Source organism: Anneissia japonica, unplaced genomic scaffold, assembly GCF_011630105.1.
Source record: "Anneissia japonica isolate Jap-2015-1 unplaced genomic scaffold, ASM1163010v1 scaffold287799_len804019_cov200, whole genome shotgun sequence".
Lineage (NCBI taxonomy): Eukaryota > Metazoa > Echinodermata > Crinoidea > Comatulida > Comatulidae > Anneissia > Anneissia japonica.
In genome coordinates, this window is record NW_022716884.1 from 784,775 (window position 1) to 807,917 (window position 23,143).

A 23,143-nucleotide genomic window follows, 5' to 3' on the forward strand; every position below is an offset into this window, starting at 1 on the left:
CGTGTAACTACATATATTATTAGGGGATGGAAATAAATGAAATTGTTTTGAGTTTATCATCACTCAAGAGTATAGTATAGGTACCTGGTAGAAAATGGCGGTCTTAATGTGCAGTATTATTATTTGTAGGCTGAATACACAGCTGCCTGATTGCGAATTCTCCACAGGGAGCGGAGTGGATGGGTATGGTTGTTTATGTATTTGATAACATGGGGTGACACTAATAGTGTAATCCAGGTAATATAGCGCTGTGTATTAACAGATTATTATCGCAATAATTTTATTAGGTGTCAAAATCTGTTGGATTATATGTCAGACACGAATTGGCCATAATAAATGTCAATCTAGAGTACTAGCATATCAATTAAATGAGGATAATGTAATCATTTTATTTCATACTATACAAAAAAACACAAGATATAAACAAATACTCTAAAGACAAAACAAATAAAAGTCATGCAATACAGTATAATTGTTCGAAATTTTGTATTATTATTAAAAAAAGACAATATTGGTATTACTGTAGTGCATTGCATTATAATGTTATTGTACAGTAATGGATCAATGAAGCTTAGACGTTAAAGTTAAGTTAAACTTAAGTTAAGAAGTTAAACTACATTTACAAATTTCAACTCTCTAAGGAGGACATTATACTTCAGTGCAAAAACACAAACTCCATGTATTACCAAGAAAACCAAAGTCTGAGTCAACAAGATCACAAGTAAAAAGGGAATTGACACATTTACAAATGCATCAATTCTCATTTTAGTTGTGACCTAGTCACATCTAAAAACAGTATTGACACATTTCTTTATAAACGTGACACTTCTGTTTCGAGCTGTAAAGCAAAATTACAACTATAAAGAGAAATGACACATTTATAAAGAAACAAAACATTACAGATGAGGTAAATGTATACATGTGCCCAGGGAAAAACTGAAAGGGCAGCAGTAACTAAAAAAAATTACAAAGAAGCTGGATAATCCTAGCAATTTTTTATGAAGTAACTGAGGACCACATATGACACGGCGGTATCATATAGCTGAAATCAAATATATTTTTCTAATATGAAGTTACATTAGAAGAGCCATTACTCATAAATTACATAAATATAATGTGATGGGCAATTCAACTACAAAGAACTTATTACATTGATTGACAAGCGGTTATAAGATGTATATACTTACAGGGTCATGTGATAGAAAACAGCTGAAACATACTAACGGAGACATCATCTCGTAAAATTTCAACCAGTTGTTCACATCATCGTTGGTGTTCAGGGGAGTCTTAGAATAGTCAGGCTGTAAAAAGATAGTAAAGACAATAAATAATACGATGAACCATACTCGTCTGTAATAAACAAATAAAGCAAAAGTAACACTAAAGACTAGTTGAGATATTTATTTAACACAAGCTTTCATGTACATCAACAGTGCCCACTGAAGAATCATACTGTGTAATAAATAGTTTTAAATGTCACTGCAGCAACATACACCTAGCTTTTATGTACAGAGTACATTGAAAAATATACTGTGGTCAAAAATATTTATTAACACGTGTATCTCTACAAACCTCTACAATACCACTAGTTTTCCTTTACTTACTAAACATAAACCAATAGTTTTAAATATTACTGCTGTTTTATTATAACATTAGCGTTTATAATTATCATTATTATAAATTCAGATTAAGAGCATTTTGTGACTTTCTGTATAAAAAAAAAAATTAAAGTAAATTAAACACTCATTTTGTTCAAAAATTATAAACACATTGCTACAGGTTAACTCGGTACCAGTACAGTTCTGATTTAGGCAATAAGCTTACATTTTGCGGTACACCAAATGGATGATTCTGAGAAGAACTGATGTGCGAGGGTCATCAGTTTATACTATAGAAAAAGCTTTTAATGAATGACTCTATTGAACCAACAAAAACTATATACTGTATTTATTAAAATAAACGTCCTGAGGCCTTTACAGTTGAGAAGGCATTTTGAGGGGGATTTTATTTCGAGAGAGGGTTCCTTTGTTGGTATAAAATGGATACGTATGTACTCAAGTAAACGCCTCTTAATTTTCAAGCGTGATCGTAAAGACTTGTTGACCCTGGGCCCAACCAGGTTAAAAGACATGAAATTCTATTGGAGTACTGTAAAACATAATTGGGATGTGTTGAGAATGATGGTGCTTCCATTACTTTTGTTTACAATCAATTAGGGGGCGTGTATTCGTGGAAAAAATGAGGTGATTATTCGAGGAAGGCGTTCATTTGAAATTTGGAAGGGGAATTTATTCGTGGGTGGGGGGAAGTTTATTCAAAGCATGGCATTTATTTGAATAAATACGGTAATAAAGAAAAAATATTCAAAACTTTGAAACAGAACAAAGATGTGAAGTTATATAAGTTACAAGTTCAACTGTCCTGGTCAAAAAACACATATAAGACTGACAGAGCCATCGGCATAAGGCTTAAAGAACGTACTATATGACATGCGCCACACTAATTTATTATGAATTGCGTAGCAAACGAAAGCAACATTGTACAAATTCCATATAACAATGATAGGCAAGTTGTCAGTGGAATATGATTGGAAAAGAAATATATTGGGAGTTGAAATTAGTGCTTAGAACCCACACCTCAACAAAAACACCAGATTATATAACCCCACTATTGTCATATGACTGCAACCAATTCAACAAAGCTGTTGGGATCACATCAAAAGCAACAACTAGAAAATAATAGGCCCTGAAACCGGTAAATTTCACTGTACAAAATGAGGATGAATTTTGAGTGAACTTCAAGAGGAAATCACTGAGATTTAGATCTGTCATTAGCCTAAAGACTCTGTTTCTACTGTAACTATTTTTTTTTCTTTACTATTATTTCCACGTAAACGCTCAAATAAGCACCACGGCGCTTATAAAATTTTTTGAGGTTTCAGTGCGGCGCTTATTCGGGGGCGGTGCTTATAAAAAAATATTGGTGTGGTGCTTTAAATGCACGTTCCCATGTTACTTATCTCGCATATTTTTTTAGTTCAGTAGGTCTATCATAGGTTCTACGTCATCGTAAATAAACGTTTATAAAGAAATGCTTGTGTCTTCATTGTGTTATTTATTCATTCTAACACTGCATACCTTGTACTTAAAACCCTGTTTTTAAAAGTGTTTCATTACACACAGGGCAATATATACTATATAATATATATAATAAATATTAAAACGGAACAGTAGAGAAAATCCAATCAGAATCGACAAAATAAACTAAGCATCCACTGGAAGGAATCCCAATATCTGCAGACGGATCCATTTCGGCCTTCCAGGCCTCATTAGTGCAGCTAGGGTATAGACCCAATATCTGTCTCTTATACACATCTAGATGTGTATAAGAGACAGATCCTATACAGTGCATAGCCCTAGTTGTCTTTGGTTGTCTCATATTAATATTATTTATCTATTAATAGTTTCCTATTGGAAGGATGGTCCATTAAATTAATATATTTTTGCTGATGCTAATACAATGGACACATGTGTATACTTTAACTTTTAACATTAAATGTTAAAAGTTAAAGTACACACATGTAAATATTAATTTATAGTATAAATTATTAAACAAAGACAGTAATAATGTTAGCTTACTTGCTACTTTTCGGCTGCTACTTCCAGGAGTCTTGGTCAAGTAAAGACACGAAGGCATATAAAACTTGCGTACATTTTTCAAGAATTAAAAATACGTTTCTCTATATTGTTTTTAAAATGTCAAGTGTTATCTACCAAAAAAGTGCAATAATATTTTACTTATCTATTACACTTTGATCCATCTTTTCAAGAGGGAACCATTTAATTGATTAATGTCTTTATACTGACGCTTGTGCAATGTAAAATGGCCGCCTGTATATCCTTGAACTTTCAACATTAAGAAATGGTTCTGTAGAAAAAACCTCAATCATATTCACATCTAAAAAGGTAATTTACCTAAAAAGTGAAACATTTTTATTTATTTATTAAAATTGGTCCATCTTTTCAACAGAGTATTTAAATAATTTCTTCTGACATTTGTACAATGGCCAGGCCACATGTGCATACTTGAACCATTAACATTAGCCAAGACTTTGTTTTTGTACCTTCTTAGCGAACCTGCCGCCCGCCAATAATGATGATTTCAAATACAAATAAAATTTTATTTTTGCCCATTAGTGCATCGGCTGCCTTGAAATCTCCAAAAATAACTGATGTCTTCCTAAACATTTACATTCAAAGCATTTAACCATCCCATTACTATAACGTTTACATTCCCCAATAAAATTTTATTCATATTTTCTCCTCCGTCTGGATGTTTTTGGCAAAACCATTTGCTAAACAAGAAGTCAAAATTTAATTTTAATTTTTTTTTCCGCCCTCCTGCATTGATCTTTAATTCCCGCCTTAATAAAAGGCAAAAAAAATAAAATAAATAAAAATTTTAATCTAAAAGTGTGGCAAAGACAAGCCAAACCAGTCACTCATCGCAAATTGTGTTTCAGAGATAATGGCTGAAACTTGTTGGAATGTCAACAATTTTGAAATCTATTTTATTGCACTAAACTAACCTTTATATATAGATACATCATGCTATGCTGTTATTTTCCCCATTTTCAATGTTCAAACAACAATTTTTTAAAATTTGGTGATGGTTTCTGTCTGAGAAATGCCCAACATCATGAAGTTTGAAGGCTGATTTCTCAAATATTGTTCTATAAACAGATGTGTGTTTAAGCGCTTCTAACTTCATAAGGAAATGTTGGATTTAAGTGATTCTTTTACCCATTTGATAGCTCTAATTTTACTGTTTAACCCTGCATTAATAACTAAAAATCATTTTATCTATCTAATAACTAAAAATCGGTGCTATCTACCTAGAAATGGGAATAAGATCAATAGAGGGCAGTGTGCAAGGAAATTCTAACTGGCTGGAAAAATACAGGACTATACTCTTTGTTGAGCAAATACACTTGAAAAAAAAAATCAATATTGGAATTACTACTTTTTAATTAGGCAAGTTTTATGAAGAGTAGTTTACTTGGCAAGTAAGAGAGTATAAAACAAGACAAACAAGACAAATATACAGTGATATTAATCATCTAACATTAATCAGAAAATAGTTCAGTCAATAATTGTAGGTTAATGCTTAAAAATGATCTCAAGATAAATCAAAGTGTTACTGTCATCATGAATCTTCCGGGTAAACACACTGTTTATGATATTACAGTACAAATATTATATTTTATATATTTATATATTCAGGTATATAGAACATGCATCCTAGCCAAGTTTCTTTAGGCACTGGAGCCAACATTGAGCCACTGTACCCTGATGTATTAAAAGTACTTTCCTGTGATGCAGATCAATCAAAAACGTACTAAAATCCCATAATGCACAAGCTTTACAGAATGTTTCCTCCAAGCCTCTAGCCAATAGAAGGGGCACCCCTAAAATCTCAGATTTCAAATCGTAAAAGTTGCCAATGCAAAATATTAAAAAAAAAAAAGCTCTATCGAAAAAAAAGTCCTCTATTGAAAGATTATCCAGAATACGCAAAACTATATTTCAGTTGTACTTGATACAATTTTGCAACAGAATCTATAATTACGAGTCCAAATTTGATTAATCGTTAAATACCAAGTAAACTAGAATTATTCCTTTTACACTAAGCCGCATTAGCTTCCCCAGGGTCTAATTTTCCTCTGGTATCAATTTATTTGTAAAGTGAAATTTAAATATCGAAGTCTAGAAATTTGTCCAGAAATGGATAAAATTAATTGGAACTGGAAGTAACGGATTATGTTGATGCTAAGGGTTTTACACTTACGAAATATATAATAGGTTTCTATATTCTATCACAGCCGTGTGCAATCACAGCATCCAGTAGAAATCGGCCATTAAAATGATTGATGATTAAAAATTTACACGCCAGTTTTAGAGGGATTTGCCTCTGACCATCAAAGAAATTCCAGCAGCGATTTGAATGAGATTAACACAATTTCTTGTTTTGTTTTAATTTAAATGTCATTATTTTGATCTTTGATTCAGAAATCCACTAGCAGCGTAAACATCCCTGGAGTTCAGCATCTAAAGGCCAACTTAGATAACGTCGTATGACTCAGCCCCATGTAATTTGTTTTGTTTTGGGTCTGTGTGAGTTAAATACTGCGTCGGGGAGAGTTTGCGTCATGGAATTTTAAGCACATGTAATAATCTCAAAACAACCTAAATACTGTCCCAACAATAAATCATGTACAATTCTGTCTGAGTAGGCCTTTTGGGATGCTACTGACATAAATTGATAACTCAGCCACGCAGACAACTGTGAGAGGAGCACTTACCAGTTTTGGAACAGACCAACATTTAATATAGATATTTCTACCTTTCAGTTTTAACTTTTGGGAGAAAGAATTCTTTAGATTCTTAGATTATAATTAGATGGGTCCTGAGTTTCCGGAAGTATTACCTGCACAGCTGAGTGCATTGCTGAGACAACAAAGGCAAATCACGTAGGTAATGCTCTATGATGACTGAGTTCAGGTAAGATGACACGGAGTGTCAGACTGATATTTAGTCCCATTACCGAGACAGTATACTCTGGTATTGGTCTATAAAGCTATAAAAGAAGTAGCCCATGGGGGCTTTTGCATCAAGACCAGACCAACATACTAAAATATCACAATAAAAACTAAAAAAAAAACTAAAAACTATCTTGTAAAATACTTATCTTTTAATGAAAGGATATAATGCCGTTTGGATGACTTCACTACTATATTTGTCACTTAGGGGTTGTTCACAATTATAAACATTTTCACAAGTGTACAAACAGTATGCTGGGGGAGGGGGGTAGACAAATTTGAACACTTTTCCATATGCATGAAAATGTTGATTCAAAATAACATGCAATATTTAAAATAACAGATTTTTATAACCAATTGTAATGTAATCATGCATATAATATACATTTTTATGTAACCAAGTACAATACATTAGTTGTCTTCACAAAAAATGGAGAATGGTTTTTGCAAAATCAACATTTTTGTTGATAATTGTGGAAGATTATAAATTTGTTATTTCTCAGTAACAGTAAAACAAACTTGTGATATTGAAGAAGTTCAAAAAAGAAAGAATATGTCGTATAAGATTTGGTCTTATATTTTATAGTTTTAGGAGCAGTGTAGGATTTTGCCCTGCATAAATTTAATTTATAATCTTTAAAAACATGAAAATGTTAGCTAATAAATTAGCTGAAGATCAGTAGTAGGCTCCTCACCACCCCACCACTCACTAATTGTTAGAAAAATTGCACATTGCGACATTGCAATAAACATTGAAATACCATAGTTCTGTAATTGAGTTGCGACTTTAGTTTAAATGTAATATTTTATTTTTAATTTGTTGGCATACCTACAGCCATGTAAATTAATTTCAGTTAAAAAAAAAAAAATCTTATTTTGTCCGTCACCGCCATGGTATCTATTGATAAACATACTGAATTTTCCTGAGAATTAAGTAAATTATAGCATTTATCTGGCAACTGTCTTATAAATGTGAACTACAAAGTCAATGCAATGGGATTTAGATTGAAGGCCACAGGGCAATTTCAATTACTCTCTACCTCAAACACTCATATAGTTTTTACTGCTCAATAACCTTCTTTTTAATTTTCTTCTTCAATCAGATGCTAGGTGAAACCACTTTGCTAAATCTGAAGATAAATCTTATATTTATTTTTTTTTCTCCATCTTAAGAAATCTCACTCTAGAGATCTAATCTTGAAAAAAAAAGTTATTTTCAACGTACAAGAATTGATTTCTTTCTTTAGTAAAATGCTTTATAGCGTTATAAGTGCAATGGGAAGAAGACAGATTCAAAACTGGCGCCGAATTAATCGGCCGAGTGTTTTTAGAGCTTCTCATGGCAGCTAATAATAATAATAAAAATAATTGGCTGCTAATAATAATAATAAAAATAATTGGCCCTAACGGCTGCCCATACAAAAAAGATCTATTAGGAAAAATATCTATTACCTATTACTAATCAATCAGCAGGGTACTCACATAAAGCTCCTTATCGGAGCTAAAAAAAAACATTATTTGTTTTATAATACACCTAAAATAGATTCTTGTCATTTGATATTTTATAAAAAAACAAAGTTAGTTCTACCTTTCTTCCAAATGAAACAGTCCATCATCTTTCAACCAATGAAAACCTTGTACTAGGTGGAGGCTTGCAATTAAACAAAATGAATGGAACAAACATGAAAGGAAATGGAATTATACATGAAGAATGATCCGAATAGAAAATGTTGATATCTAATAATGGTATTAATACTCAATGTCACAACTAAATCCCCCAATCAAATGACAAGGATTATTTTAGGTGTTTTACAATGATAAAAATTTTTAATGAAGACAACATGATTTTAAAATTATTATTATTATCGTAATTATTAATATGGTGAATTCACTGTATTATTGCCGTGGTTATGTTACTTACCATAACATGGAACTTTGCCTTTCCTTGCTCGATAAGAAAAGTTCCTCCAAGCCCCACTGTTTTATCACCATACTTTTTAGCAAGAGTCTTCCTCATACACGTCACAAAGTTCTCCTCACCTGTTCTTTTACTCGCCCTCACTTTAATCACCTTCAAAAATAGAATTTCTATGATATAAGTCAAGTAACATATATACAGTAACATCTCGCTTTTTGTTCATTTGGGGCGCTATATTCCAATAGATAAAACTAGTGTGGTAAACAAGTTTGAAACACTCATTTTTATTATCAATGTTCATGTTTTCACTCAGAAATCATAGTAAGTACATATTATTATTATTACTATTATTAATATTTTTACTATTATATAATTTTGTCATATACAAATACATATGTATGCATATTATGTGCATATACAATTTATAGTTAAACTTGCCTAAGTCGACTTTGGCTGACTTGAACAATTTATAAGTCGATCTTATTATACATGCCAAATTGTTGCATTTTGTATTAATTAACAATCTGTAAGTCAAACAATTGTTCAATGCCATTTTGGATCCAAATTAGACAAGTTCAACTGTATATATAAATGTTTGAACATACTGTACAATTTATATAAAGAACATTTGATAAATTTAATGATATATAACATGTATAGTTAGATAATATAAACATTTCTTTATATAAACTGTATATTAAAGCATAAACACAAAACTAGTACCAAAAAAGAATTTGTATATAGAAAACCCAGAAAACAATTTAAAGTAAATTAAGAATATATATATTGAATCCAGTTTTATTCACCTTTCCAGGTTTGCCATCAGACAGGAACAAGTTAGCCATGAGAGAAAAACAAGTTGTCTCACATGTCTGTAACACACATGACCCATCTTCGGGGTTGACCTTTGAAATTCTAGTGCAGTTACGCCTTTCATTACTTTGACCTCCTTTGGTCTTTATGTTTGCCATCATCTAGACATATAAAATAAATGAATGTATACTTTGTTATCATTAATGTAGCTAGTAGGACTAAGTAGTAGACTCATAATTCACAACGATTTACGATACATCCCTGCTGGCCATCCCACACGTTTTACTACTTTGATTTTTTTTTTCCTGACTCCATGCAGATCATGCATCTAAAGCCCTGTCCAGACTATCAAATTTTATTTGACAAAAACATGTGACATGCCTAAATATGGTCATGATGACATCACATCATGACCATATATAGGCACATCATGACCATATATAGGCACATCATGACTATATATGGGCATACAACTGTTTTTTTTGTCAATGAAAATTTTATAGTGAGGACAGAGCTTAAGTATATAATTCTGCACAATGCCAATCACAAGTGGTGAAATCAGCATGTTTACATTTTAACAGTTATAGAAGGATGAATATAGGAATACTCTTGGAGATAAGATAGGAGGATTTGGTATGGATTACATCAAAGTTAACTCACAAAAGTCTGAATACTTAATTTCAGTGGGGTTCTTCTGCTAGCGAGTTGGGCAGACTGCACACCGCAAACAAATCTTATTTTTTTCATAAACTGCATCGCATTCTTTAACATCAGTACCAATGGCTTATCAGTGGCGGCTCTAGGATATATTTTATTGGGGTGCTAAGCTGTCCGACAGGAGGGACTTGAGCTCGTAGGCCCAAGCTGGGGGAAGGGTTCAAGAGTGTGTTTCTCCTTCCAACTGAGGTTTTTTTAAGAATAGGAACATCTGTATGGCCAGAAATGACACTCTCGGACAGTGACAGACATGTGTTGGCTTGACGTGGGCCTATTTTTATATTCTTTTTAGTGCGACCACCCAATGAGCTCTGTCCCTGTCTCTTATACACATCTAGATGGGTATAAGAGACAGGAAATCATAGGTGCTACTTGGGCATCGGATTCATCACTAGCCACCAAGTGCAAACTTGGTGATCGATTGGTTAAGTCACCAGACTAGTTATCTGGAGGTTGTGAGTTTGACTTTCACCCGAATTTCTTATGAGATATTTTTCGCAAGCATTTGGGAATGTACTGAGAATTCAGTACTATAAAACAGGTCAGGTAGGGCAAACATCAATTCCTATTATTTCTCCTGAAGCAAAACGACATCGGCATGTATATTTATATTTTATTGTTTTAAAACCTGTTAGTGGTGGTGTCACTGTTGGTTTTTGAATAAATAAAAATTTAAAATAAAAAAATTTCATCTGAAACATAGACAGCGATATTGAATGGAACCGGGACCTTTTCAGTGGACACACCGCAGCTAATACCAGCTGAGCTAAGCTGCTACTCAGTAATTCGGTGAAAGTCCCTCTATGACATTTATAATTCACTGAGGATTACGGTTTATGTATAAAAGTAAAACAAAAAAACAAAAAAAAAAACCAGATAACAAGGGGAAGACAGGGGTGTAGGCTGGTTTCATCCTGAAGTTGCAAAAATTGAGAATGTGGAATTAAATTTCTATTCCAATGAAAACTTTTTTTAGTATTTCATCTCAGTTAGTTGAACTACCTTGCTGTCGAATGTCTGTAAAAGTAATGTGGGGGGGGGGGAGGTTGGCTTCACACCCCACACCACCAGCCTACGTCCATGGGAGGGTGGTGGTGGTGGTGCAACAAGGTCAACAATTCTGAATTTCATTCTAGTTGTTATACAATATTGAGAATCAAAGCAGTGGGTATTTCACCGCCCACATCATGTAAAGCTGCCATAGAGCCTACCTCACAATTGAAATTGAAGAACTGGTAACAACCTGCTCCTGCTCCCAAAACATATGCACCAGGTAAATCAACCAGTTCTGCAACTTTCTCAATGTCATACTTTTTTTCTTTGTTAGCAAGTGGGATAAGATTAGGGACGCCACCAACATCAGCTAATCTTGGATTACCACAGAGACCTGTCAATCAATCAATCAATAAATCAACAATAATTACAATTATTGCAGCATGAACGATGCATGCTTGCCATCCCACCCCCTCCCCCTGCCCTTAAACCCGTAATATTTTGCATCCAACACTGGAAAGTTGCTAAGAGTAGTTTAAAGAAAAAATATCACTTACAACCTTATTACCCCAACTTGTTCTCCCTTAACTTCCTATTAGATTACACCCCTCTCTCACCATTTGCTCCCTTTGTCAATACCTTCGGATATACAACCTCTGAACTTAACAAGTGAGACTCAACAGGTGAACAGATTCAAGAACACAACACATGAGAAAACTCAGTGTGACTTACCTGGTGAAGCTAATGTGAAAGGTAATTGAGTGAGATCAGGACAATCTACAACACTGACTGATGCATCCGCAAAGTTTTCTTTCAAGCCTTCTACAAGAACTAAATAATAAAAATGAATACATTAATACAAACAAATCAAACAAAATATTAAAGGAAAAGGTTAATCTTCCAAAAACCTGTAGTCGTAGATCATTAAAATTGTGAGACTAAAGTTTATAAAGACTGGGGTAAAGCCAGCTCCACCAATCAGAACCTTGGATTTGCATAAAATCATCAGCACATTAACCACAATGAGAATCATCAGTGGCTTATGTTCCCAGAGATTCAAAGTTAGACAAAATTCCAGGCGCTAGAAATATTTTTAGGTAGGCCTTAATTTTCGCATCAGTATTTGCCGTACTGATTCCATTCTGACCCTTCAAACTTCCGTTCGCCCGCTTGCAAACACATGCTAACTTGGCCAACCAAACCTGGACTGATCAGATGATAAAAAATTTAAAGAAAACTAGCGCAGAGCCCTGGACGTCTGGTCAAATTAAAAAGCCTTGCTCTGCCCGAACCGTGAAGGCTACAGATCAGTAAAGTAGTAGATCTACTTCATATGCTAGGCCCCTAGACCTATACTTTTTAGGCCTAGTTAGTGTTGAGTAGGACCGAAGCGGCCACAAGCCAAAGCGGCCGCCAGCCAGACCGGCTGCCAATAAGTAAAATGTATGGAACGCTGGTGGTGCATGCACAATTAATAATACACTTACAGTACACTCGCTAAATACAAATGTAACATGTAGACATACTGTATAGTGAATGAATACTTTAACATTCTACGATGCTTTCATTTAATGCATAAGAACATAGGCCTAACAGTAATATGAAGAGAGAAATGCAGACAACCAGGCCAACTTTATAGGGGCTCAACATTTGAACTTACCAAAACGAAATACAGTAACTATAAGAATAAGATTGTGTTACCATCATACTGTAATAATTCAACCACTGAGAATAATATACCATATTATATATGAGAAAAAGTTTACTAAAAAAAAAAAGAATACCGTACTCGCGCGAATATAAGCGCCCGGGCGCTTAAAATATTTTTTTGCACTTTTTTTTTTTTTTTTTTTTATCTAGAAATATTTTTTTTTTTCATCTAGAAATAGATGAAAATCAAGGGGTTCTTATGGGAAATTATTTTAATAATTAAAAATTCAAGAGGCACTTTTTGAATGAAAAAAAAAGATTATATATGGAATGGTGGTTAGAAAAGATTGGAATGGTGGTTAGAAAAGATAATCGTCCAGAGAACATGGCTCATAACAAGAATGCGTGAATATTTACATAACAGCAAAATAGCAGATGCAATTAGTGGTGGGTAGTGGTTAACTTGTTGGCCATCGACCGATTGATATTAGCAGGATGGCGGAATCATTGTATTTTTCTTGAAAACTAAGATGAGAATGTGCTTATAAGGTCGAAAAAAAAAAAGAGGAGTAGGACCGGGGATTGGAGCACTCATCTGTCCAAGAGAAATATCCTCATTTTGATATTGACTGAAGAAGAATGTGTTTCCACTCTACAGCTCAAATCATGCCAACAACCACAGTCCCAGGATTGATTGGATTATTGACTTGCTAAAAAGAAAATCTTATTAGGGGGCGCTTATTCAAACGGGCGCTTAAGGGAAATTTTCATGTTAGGAGGGGCGGTTATTCGAAAGGGGCGCTTATTCAAACGGGGCGCTTATTCGCGCGAGTACGGTATGCTAGTTCACAAAACAAGACCCTATTATGTTCTTAAAAGAACGTGGGATGAAACTTCTTTATTATAGTGTAAAAATATTAGTTAAGGTTATATATGCCATCATACTGTAAGAATTGGTTCAGTGACAAAATATACAAAAAAATGCGTGGAGAAATAGAATACTTTAGGCCTGTTTCTGATTGTTAATCGAATATATTTTAAAGAGATTCAAAAATTCATTTATGTTTAGTGCACTTGATTTTACCATATGTACTGTTTACTAAAAGAAAGTGCATTAGGCCAAAAAATAAATAAATAAATTGTTTGTTTGCCCTTCATTTTTTAAAATAAAAAGTGGAAAAAGTTTTTTTATAATTTTGGCTTTAAAATTACCTGCCAAGTCCACATAAGCCAAAATCGGTCCGGCGCCTATTTAGTAGTTATATCTTTTATTTTTATAACGTTCATAATTTTCTAAAATCAAATGAAAGATAAATATTTTACCTCTCATTATATAATACTGTTTTCATTCGTTATGTGAGAAATCATAGGTTAAATTAAGTAAGCTTCGCACCCAGTAAACCCTTTAGTGTTAAAAGTATATAAAGAAGTTAAATGATGTGGTATAATAATAATATTTATTCGGACTTGCACTTTTACATCAGTGGCATACTTTGAAAAACAAAGGTGCATTCGAAACACAAAACTTAAAGACAAATAATTACAAGATACATCAAATTACAAGAATAACAAGGACTTAAAACTAACCCAAAACAGCTAAAATATTTCCCTTTCTCCCCTTCCCTCAAGAATCAAATGTTACACCTTCCCACAACTAAAACGAAAAAAAAAACTGAACAAAACTTTACCCCTTATTTGCAGAAACAATATTCTAAGTACCCTTCTTCCCTCCCCAAACAATGCATTTAGCCCTCTCCAAACAATGCATTTACCCCTTCCCCTTAAGAACCTAAACAACATCAAAAATAGTAATGCAGGAAAGACAAGCGAACCAAATCGTGTTAGTCCGCTTTAGTTTATTTTTTGTTACCTTTTTTTTTTGGTTTTGGTTGTGTGTTCGTAACGCTGCGACGAAGTACATGCATTCAATTCCAAGAATTCTGACCCCTTTATTTCATGTACCGTATTAGAATATCTATTGTGTGATATAATACCCCACACAATAATCTGGAATACTTGTGAAGTTGATATATGGAAATGCAGGTATGATGGAGCAGTGTTTAAGGCATTTGTAAGTGATTACCAAGAGTTTAAACTGTACGTTGACGTATACAAAGCCAATGGAGCTTATGGAAGAAAGGAGTGACGTGTTGAAATTTACGTGCTCAGAAAATAACCCGAGCAGCCATTTTCTGGAGAAGTTGGAGATGGTACATATCCTTGTCTGAAGAACTAAACACAAGCAAGTTTGTGTAATCGAGACAGGAGGTTGCAAGAGCTCTGACCAAGTGATGGTCAGATTCATCAATATACATTCAGATGAGTGATATATTCCTGAGAATTAAGTACCTGCAAATTGAAGATGCATGGTCTGACATGGCCATCCTTTCATCAAAAACAATGCCAAGGTTTCTAATACTATCAGATGGGCTAATGGAAATATGGCCAATCTCAAGCTTAACTTGAACAGAATATTCAAATGTGCTCAGCTTGCTGCAATAACAAACTCAGTTTTTTTTCATCACATTCAAACATAAGGTGGTGACAGACTTCGAATCAGCTGGCGACAATCAGGCTATCTTGTAGATAATGGAACACATTCGATCATATTGCCTTCAAGGGAACATTTTCACACCACAGGATTGGGTTGAATACATGCAGAGTGTACAGACAAATAATGACTTGGAATGTTGGCATCATCATCTCAATCAGAGAGCCAAGCATGGTAAGAATTCTTTTTCTATCAACTAATTAAATAACATTTGCTATGCGCTAATTCCCAAATGAATGATCAAAGGCATCAAGGTATACCTAGAGTACAAATTAATTATTTTATTTTTACTTATGCATAAATTGTATGAACCAATGTTTTTTTTTTTTTAGTATTAATTATTATGTTGTTTTTTTTAGTATTAATTATTATGCATCATTTATGGATGGTTACGGAATTACAATTTTTAATTTTAGTCTAACGACATATGCAGTAAAATCCCAGCAGAATATTTTTAAATAAGTTAGATGTCTCGAGTTCAGTAATTTATTTAATTTTTGTCTATAAATAATATTTTTAACTAATTATCTTACCATTTTCGTAGTGAGTATCCAGTTCTACATGCTCTGCCAGTTATTGTATGAAAAAAGGAGGAGTCAGACGGTGTCAATCAACGCCGAATTGATCCACAGAGAAGAAGCACTGACTGCACAAGCTCCAGCAGCTCTGAAGGTCAACCGACTTCACAAGCTCTGGGACGAATATGCCGCTGGGACTAGAACTATTGGGACTTATTAGTTGCAGCCAGTCGACTCATAAGGCCCGCTGCTCACAAAGATGTTCATGCTAGGTCTATATTTATTTATTTATTTATAATATTTATTTAAACATATAATGCTCTGAAGCATATGGCAGATGATTTGATGTACAAAATGTAATCATATATTACTGTAAGTGTAAGTAATGACGTCCATGGTAAAACAATAGTTTTTAAATTCAATAATTATGTATGTATTATCAATTTGCAGGGTTTAAAGTTTAAGCTGGCCAAAAACAATATTTAGCAATTTGGCTAATTCAGTATTAATATAGTTAGCCAAATAGAAATTTAATTAGCCGAAACAAAAGAATATAAGGAATTATAGCTTTTCCATTAGCTTTTTTGCTATTAGAATGAAAATATTTAGCCAAATTCAGCTTTTATTAAGATTTGGCTATTTGTCTAATGACTTTTTAAACAATTAATTTGGTATCTGTTTATCATGTTAAAAATTTTCTTTAATGTATAGAATGTATGCGAGTTCAGCATTACATATTAGATATAAGTTATTATATAAGTACAAAAACAATATTTCTGTAATTTAATATATAGAAATGTATGAATAATATTTTTAATATAACTTTAATGTAATTTGGTATCTATTATAGTGTTGATTTTTTTAAAATGTACAGTGTGTAGTTTAGTTACATACTGTAGACTAACAAATAAAAGATTGATTTAAGAATGATGAATTAAGAATTGATTTGTGATATTAAAATTACAGTATTGATAAAAAATAATAAATTTGATCTGTAGCAATTTATAATTCTGCATTCCTGTTTGTAGAATTTCCATTCCACAAACAGACCTATACATAAAAGTATGACTAAATGTTAAATAAAATTTTTACAATAGGCTATATAAAAATCAGAATCGGAATAAAATTATACATTAAAAAAATGGCAATAGTGAATGAGATTTACTGTTAGATGATAATTGATATTATTTTATTATTTAATATATATTTACCTTCCACATCATGATGAAAGCCTTTAGGGGGTCGTTTAACATTATCAACATTGGATTGGATTGGATTGGATTTATTCGGTGTAAACACCAAGGATAGCCCACAAAAGTCTAGAAGACTTATTTCCAGTGGGGTCCTTCTGGTAGTGATTGGGCAGTACAATCCCCTACTCTTTTCCGAAGGGTGTACTGTGTTCTTTAACATGCACATGGGCCATAATGCACACGGGACCAACGGCTTAAACGTCTCATCCGAAAGACGGTGCGCTATTGTAACTTGTATTTGAACCCTCCATCACTGTTTTTCACTATGGACCTAAATACTGGCCTTCCTTGCCTAAAAAAATTAAATTTGCTACTCGCGTCAACCAATTTAAAACTAAGCTAAAAAATCAAATTATCGGAAAATATCGCTGTGTGTAAATAATAATAATGATAATAATAATGATAATTAAGTATGTTATGATAAAAATAATAATAATGATAACTAAGTTTGTTATGATAGATATGTTTCATGACAACATGGGCCAAAGTGCTCCTCATTCAATTCATCTGTTTAATTTGTCCAGTTCTTCCCGGTTTGGCTTGTTTGTTCTGTGCATTGTATTTTTTTTTTTTTTTTTTTTTTTTTTTAATTATTATTATTACTTAAGTTTAATTTAAATACAGTAATTAAGATTAGTCCGGGAGCCTAATTACAGGCCTTGGCCTTATTGGTTCCCGGCACTTGTTTGTAGGCCTACTAGTAGTTAAGTGAACAAGTGAATAAAGTGACTAATATGCAATATGGAAAATAGTGGTAAAATTATTACTTTAGTTGACTTCACAAAAAATGGAGAATGGTTTGCAAAATCAGCATTTTTTGTACACTTTCAGAGGGGAGGGAGGGGGTACCAAAAAAGAGTACTGTTTGTTTGCACTTGTGAAAATGTTGGTAATTGTAACATGAACAAAGACAAACACATACCCACCCAGGACAGAAACACAGAAGCATGAAATCAAACAATTGGGAAAAAATGCATAAAAAGAGATTTAGAAAGCAATGCAGGTAATGAATTGGTAATACATGCATATTAAAATAGACATTTGAGAATCCTTTTGAATTGCGGACCACACAACATCACACAAGACCGCACGAAAGCAAAGCTTATTAAAATATTATTACCACACGAGAGTAGAAAACGGCTTGATTAAATAAAAACCACTTTTTATAGTGATTTTTCATGAATGAAACGCTAAATGCGTTTCTGCTGACATGTCAATGCGTGTGCTGATATTTAGTAGAACCCAACTACAAGCGAGCATTTTGTACTCCAACGTGTATGGGAACGCCGGTGATGCATCCACAATGGAGTACAAAATGCTCGCTTGTAGTTGGGTTCTACTAAATATCAGCACAGGACCACACGACACCACACGGGACCAAACTGATGCAAAAATGATAAAAATATTACCACACGAGTCTCGAGAGTAGAAAACTGCTTGATAATCCATAGGCCTAGAAACCAACTTTTAGAATGATAATCGTCAAAATTCCGTTAAAAATCGAGGGTTGTTTTTGTTTTGTTGGTTTTGCCATCGTGCCTCGGTAAGTAATGCGTTGACATTGTGGATCTATAACGCATTGACATGTCAGCAGAAACGCATTTAGCGTTTCATTCATGAAAAATCACTATAAAAAGTGGTTTTTATTTAATCAAGCCGTTTTCTACTCTTGTGTGGTAATAATATTTTAATAAGCTTTGCTTTCGTGCGGTCTTGTGTGATGTTGTGTGGTCCGCAATTCAAAAGGATTCTCAAATGTCTATTTTAATATGCATGTATTACCAATTCATTACCTGCATTGCTTTATAAATCTCTTTTTATGCATTTTTTCCCAATTGTTTGGTTTCATATTATGCCAATACCGTACACCCACTGCCTTGGCGGCCGCTTCGGATGTAAGTTAGGCCTATCTATGCCTTGGCTGTCCTAGCTAGGCCCCTGCCCTACTTTCTTAAAACTCTCATTTCTCTCTAGCTATCTGCAAATTGATCTGCAGAAATATTACCTTTGCATAATTCTTGCTTATCAGGAACAAATAGTTTTCTACTGTCTACTTTCAGCTCTTTTTCACTTGTTTGTGCCATTTTACGGTAACAGTTTTACCGTACACCTTTAAATTAAGCGCAATCGCTGGAGTGGAGAGAGAGGAGGTTCCCCGCATGTGATCTCATGATCCTCCGCCTCCCATGATTGCCAGATTTATGTTCTTTTTTGTTTTGAAATAGCGCCCGATGGAGAAAAAGAAGAAAAGTATAATCAAATTTATGCCAAAGACTGTGAGTACCATTTCCGGTCATCTGTTGCCATCCGACATTTTGTTCGTCTCCAAATGTTAGGGCAGGGGAAGATTTAGGGAGGGGAACTTTCTCCCTGTAATAGTGAAAATACAAAATGTCATACAATACTAAGTTTTACAATATTTCGTAACAGCATATACCAGGGACGTCGATAATTTTCTGAAATTTGGAAAAACAGTAATCTATGTAGGCCTATAATATTAAACACTAATATACGTACGGGTCATACAAAAGGAATAAATCGTTTATAGAAGAAATTGTGCACTTTTGAGTTTGTAAAAATATTTGCCTAATAAGTTAACACGCTTCTGATTTTAACAACGTACAGTACATTGTTTTCACAATAAATTTAGCCTCTAATAACCGTTGCACCTATACAATCGTAGTGGTTACTGAGATAGTTACGAAATGTACAAACAATTGCGTTTTTACTTGGTTTTGGTCCAGAAATAGGCACCGCATTTGAAAAAATGAACAAAATCCATGACAATCATGCGCTAATTGTTATTCTCTCCATTCGCTTTAAAAATTTGAGTTTTAATTATAGAAGATTGGTGAAAAGTGGAGGGGAGGGGGAAATTGATTTGATGCCCCCCCCCCCAATTTGAAAAGTGGGAGGGACGTATCCCCTACTGATTGACGCCCATGGCATATACTGAACATCATAGCCGGGCCTGAAAAACCTAGATACGAATTTGGTGCCCCTCTCGTTTAAAAAGTCTGGCCTTTCCAAGTTTTTAGGGCCCATTGGAGTTCTCTTTGGGGACAACCGTAGGAACATAATTTTTGGTCCTGGAGGTCGTCTTCAGACGAAGTTCAATTGTATTTAAAGGTATACATTGCAAAAACCAACTAAATTAGTAATTACGGTGCATGAGAAGACCTATTAGCAGCATATGGGTTCAATTCCTATTAAGCGATAGAAATGTTATTATGGGAGCTTTAGTGTTGAAAAGATTGACTGTTTTGGAGATACAAATTGAATGAATGACATAAAGTAAATCATTTTTTTTTTATTAATCAGAATACATATAATTATTTAATATACCGTGAGGTGCTAAATCAGATTATCTATCTAATACTGGGTGGTGTCTGGAATGTGTTCTTATTCCTGACAGTGTTATTCGTTATTTTCTAATTTACTTCAGTTTGCTAAAAGGATGATGATGTGAATTTGAATTGACTGTGGTAATAATATTGTGGAGTCAGATTCAAAGTAACCATCGTCTCATTTGGCATTTAACTGAAGTATAAAGTAGGCTGCCTGGTAATATAACGGCACAGTGTATTACGATTATGTTTTTGCCAGGAAAAGGGATACTAGATTAGCGCCCTCATTAATGTATATCATATCTCATGTGATTATATTTTTTTTTATCAGAAAACCGAAGAAAATGGCGACGAATTATAATGTGTCGTTACCACCACAAATGTTATGAGGATTTTGTTCCAATACACGGGATACTATGAACTGATTTAACATCAGCAATGGGAAATAAAGAATCAAAAGCGACAGTTCTACCCTATGAAGAAGCTGTCAGACGAGGTTTGTGTCTACAATCACTTGTGTTTATTGTGTATGCCTCATGTCATGTCAGGCTAGCCTAGCCAGGCATGAATAAATAGCGTAGGTCTCTGAGCCTAGGACTTCTTGGAGTAACTTTACTTTAGATTAGACTGTTGTTGTAGGCTACCTCCATGGCTAGCTAGGCCCTAGCCTCTAGGGCAGGACCACTTGTACAGCACAAGGCCTAGGCTACAGTATCAGCAGTATTGCTAGGCCTGGCTAGCCCCTTTTGGTTAGGTTACACAAATCTAGACCTATGCCAAAAAATAATGGAATAGGCCTAGGCCTAATTGCTGAGATAGGAGGGCCCCATCCAGGTAAAGTAAGGCCTGTACAGGGAACCAAGGTGATGTAGGCCTATCCTGTCTTCCGCCCATATATTAGGCCTAGGCTAGGATTCAGGAATCCATCAATGCATTTTGGAAAATAAATGAGGGAGGGGACTTTAACCAGGGGGAAAAATTAACATTTTTACACACGCACGATTGGGCGAGTGACCTCGAGTGGGCATGGCCCGTTCATCAGCTCAGGTCCACACCCACTGGCTTCCATTTTAGATGCCCTATTTCATTTTTCTAGCTAAGCCCCTGGTTTGGAGGGATTTAGTTTATGAAGCACTAGCTGAATTGCACAAGTTTGGTGTCTGCTATGACCTGACTGAAATGTAGGGCTGGGCCTGCCCTGGGATTATTTCTGCATAAAATTTAGGCCTGTATCCATCACACATTTAAGAAATATGGGCTGTTAGCAATAACTATTCTGTCCACATACAATTGATTTTCTGGAAATTTTGTGTACACTCTACAAATGAAATATTTTACAATACACAAGAATTGTGAAATTAACTATCATGTACAGTATGTTTTCAAGAACAGTGTAGTCCTTTATTGTTCTTGTCATATCCTGGAGTTGGACTGCTGTCCTTGAATTTACTTGATTTTTTCTTCCATTCAAATTCACAAACCATAGAATAGGTACCACATGATAAATACAAAGGTGAATATTAAAAAAAAACAAAAAATAGCAAAAAAACTAATATTCTCAGTATCATAAAAAACTTTATTTGAGGAAAATTGAGCCACTGGTTACGGTTTTATAAATATTTGAAGTTTACAGTATGAGCGCGTGAATAGCAAGTTGCATGTTAACAATAATATTCACTTTTTGCCATATATTTCTGTTAATTTTTGTAAATGCTAAAAAAATAGTGTACATTTGATTGTAAATTTTTACTGCAAATTACATTGGTCATGTAGCCTTAATACACAATGACCCGAAAATTTATAAATTTTTCAGATGACCTTTGACCCACAATTCTGAAAACAGAATAAAAACTATCCCTCACCCCCGACTTCAAATGACAAATTTCATTGGCCGTTACGCATGACGTCATCCTCTTGCAACAAAAACTAGCATCGTCTCACAATTCTCTCGAAATCATCCTATGGTTAATATTAGCTAAAAGTATATTTTAATACTTTAAGTATCATTTAGTTAATTTTTGAACTCATTTATTTTATTTACATGAAAAATATTGCCGTTTATATGCAGCGCTTTCATTAAGATCGTTATGGTTTACCTCGTGTACACGATGGCCGATCAACAGCTGATCGGCGGTTTTGCGGTGCCAAAAAAAAATATTGCTACGCCTCGTATTACATTCATATTTGGCAAATAAACTCTTAGATATAAACTAATCTTCGTTATTAAAAAATTGAACTTTATTACTCGCAATTCTCTGGAAATAACAACAAATTTTAATGAAATTTTCAAAAGTTGATAACTTTGTCACAACAATTGCCGATGTTATGCTATTGTAGCATAAGTCCCGCATTCTCTCTGCTATCCTTTCGTGGACACCAGCCTTCCGATGGTACAATTTATCTTCAACTTTTTCGGCGATTTCTGGCTCCCTCCAGATATCTATTAAATCACATTCCTGCGCATACGTCCAGAGATGGCGTTTCTTTACTGACTTTTCGGCCATCATTTGCAATAAAAATTATAGTACACAGATCAGGGAGACTGCGTCAATTCTGAATGGTGTTTATGGTAGTAACTAAAAAATGCGCTAACCAGCAAGCATGGAAGGTCACTTTGCTTCAATTTGATTGGTGTATTCGTGACCCGTGGCCACCCGCTGTTTAATGTTTACTGGCTTTAGCTGGATTAAGAAGTTAGTCGACATAAATTTACTCTACGGGCTTAGTCGAGTTGTGGCCTTCATCTCGCCATACTTGAGCGGTCATACTCAAACTTATGGCGAGA

At 34.1% G+C, this 23,143-nt stretch overlaps 2 protein-coding genes across 2 annotated transcripts in view; one reads left to right on the forward strand and one right to left on the reverse strand.

Moving 5' to 3' along the window:
- The window catches only part of LOC117110035 (ester hydrolase C11orf54-like), a 31,394-nt gene extending 12,182 nt beyond the window's left edge, over positions 1–19,212 (reverse strand). The window contains exons 1-6 of the mRNA XM_033252601.1: positions 19,017–19,212; positions 11,772–11,870; positions 11,258–11,433; positions 9,323–9,490; positions 8,520–8,669; positions 1,188–1,301 (exon numbers count right to left, since the gene is read on the reverse strand). Coding sequence (XP_033108492.1) covers positions 1,188–1,301; positions 8,520–8,669; positions 9,323–9,490; positions 11,258–11,433; positions 11,772–11,870; positions 19,017–19,095 — 786 coding nt within the window. The 5' untranslated portion in view covers positions 19,096–19,212. The remainder of the gene's footprint in view (positions 1–1,187; positions 1,302–8,519; positions 8,670–9,322; positions 9,491–11,257; positions 11,434–11,771; positions 11,871–19,016) is intronic.
- Positions 14,611–17,138, forward strand: LOC117110036. The gene is made up of 2 exons (XM_033252602.1): positions 14,611–15,414; positions 15,785–17,138. Exons 1-2 carry the CDS (start codon positions 15,279–15,281, stop codon positions 15,976–15,978), a joined length of 330 nt encoding a protein of 109 aa, XP_033108493.1. The 5' UTR covers positions 14,611–15,278; the 3' UTR covers positions 15,979–17,138.
- Positions 19,213–23,143: the final 3,931 nt, after the last annotated feature.

What these genes read in the sequence shown, in the direction of transcription:
- LOC117110036 (XM_033252602.1), top strand. Translation starts at nt 15,279, where the DNA reads ATGGAACACATTCGATCATATTGCCTTCAAGGGAACATTTTCACACCA. An exon ending in CAATCAGAGAGCCAAGCATG is followed by an intron (nt 15,415 to 15,784) that starts GTAAGAATTCTT and finishes CCATTTTCGTAG; the next exon opens with TGAGTATCCAGTTCTACATG.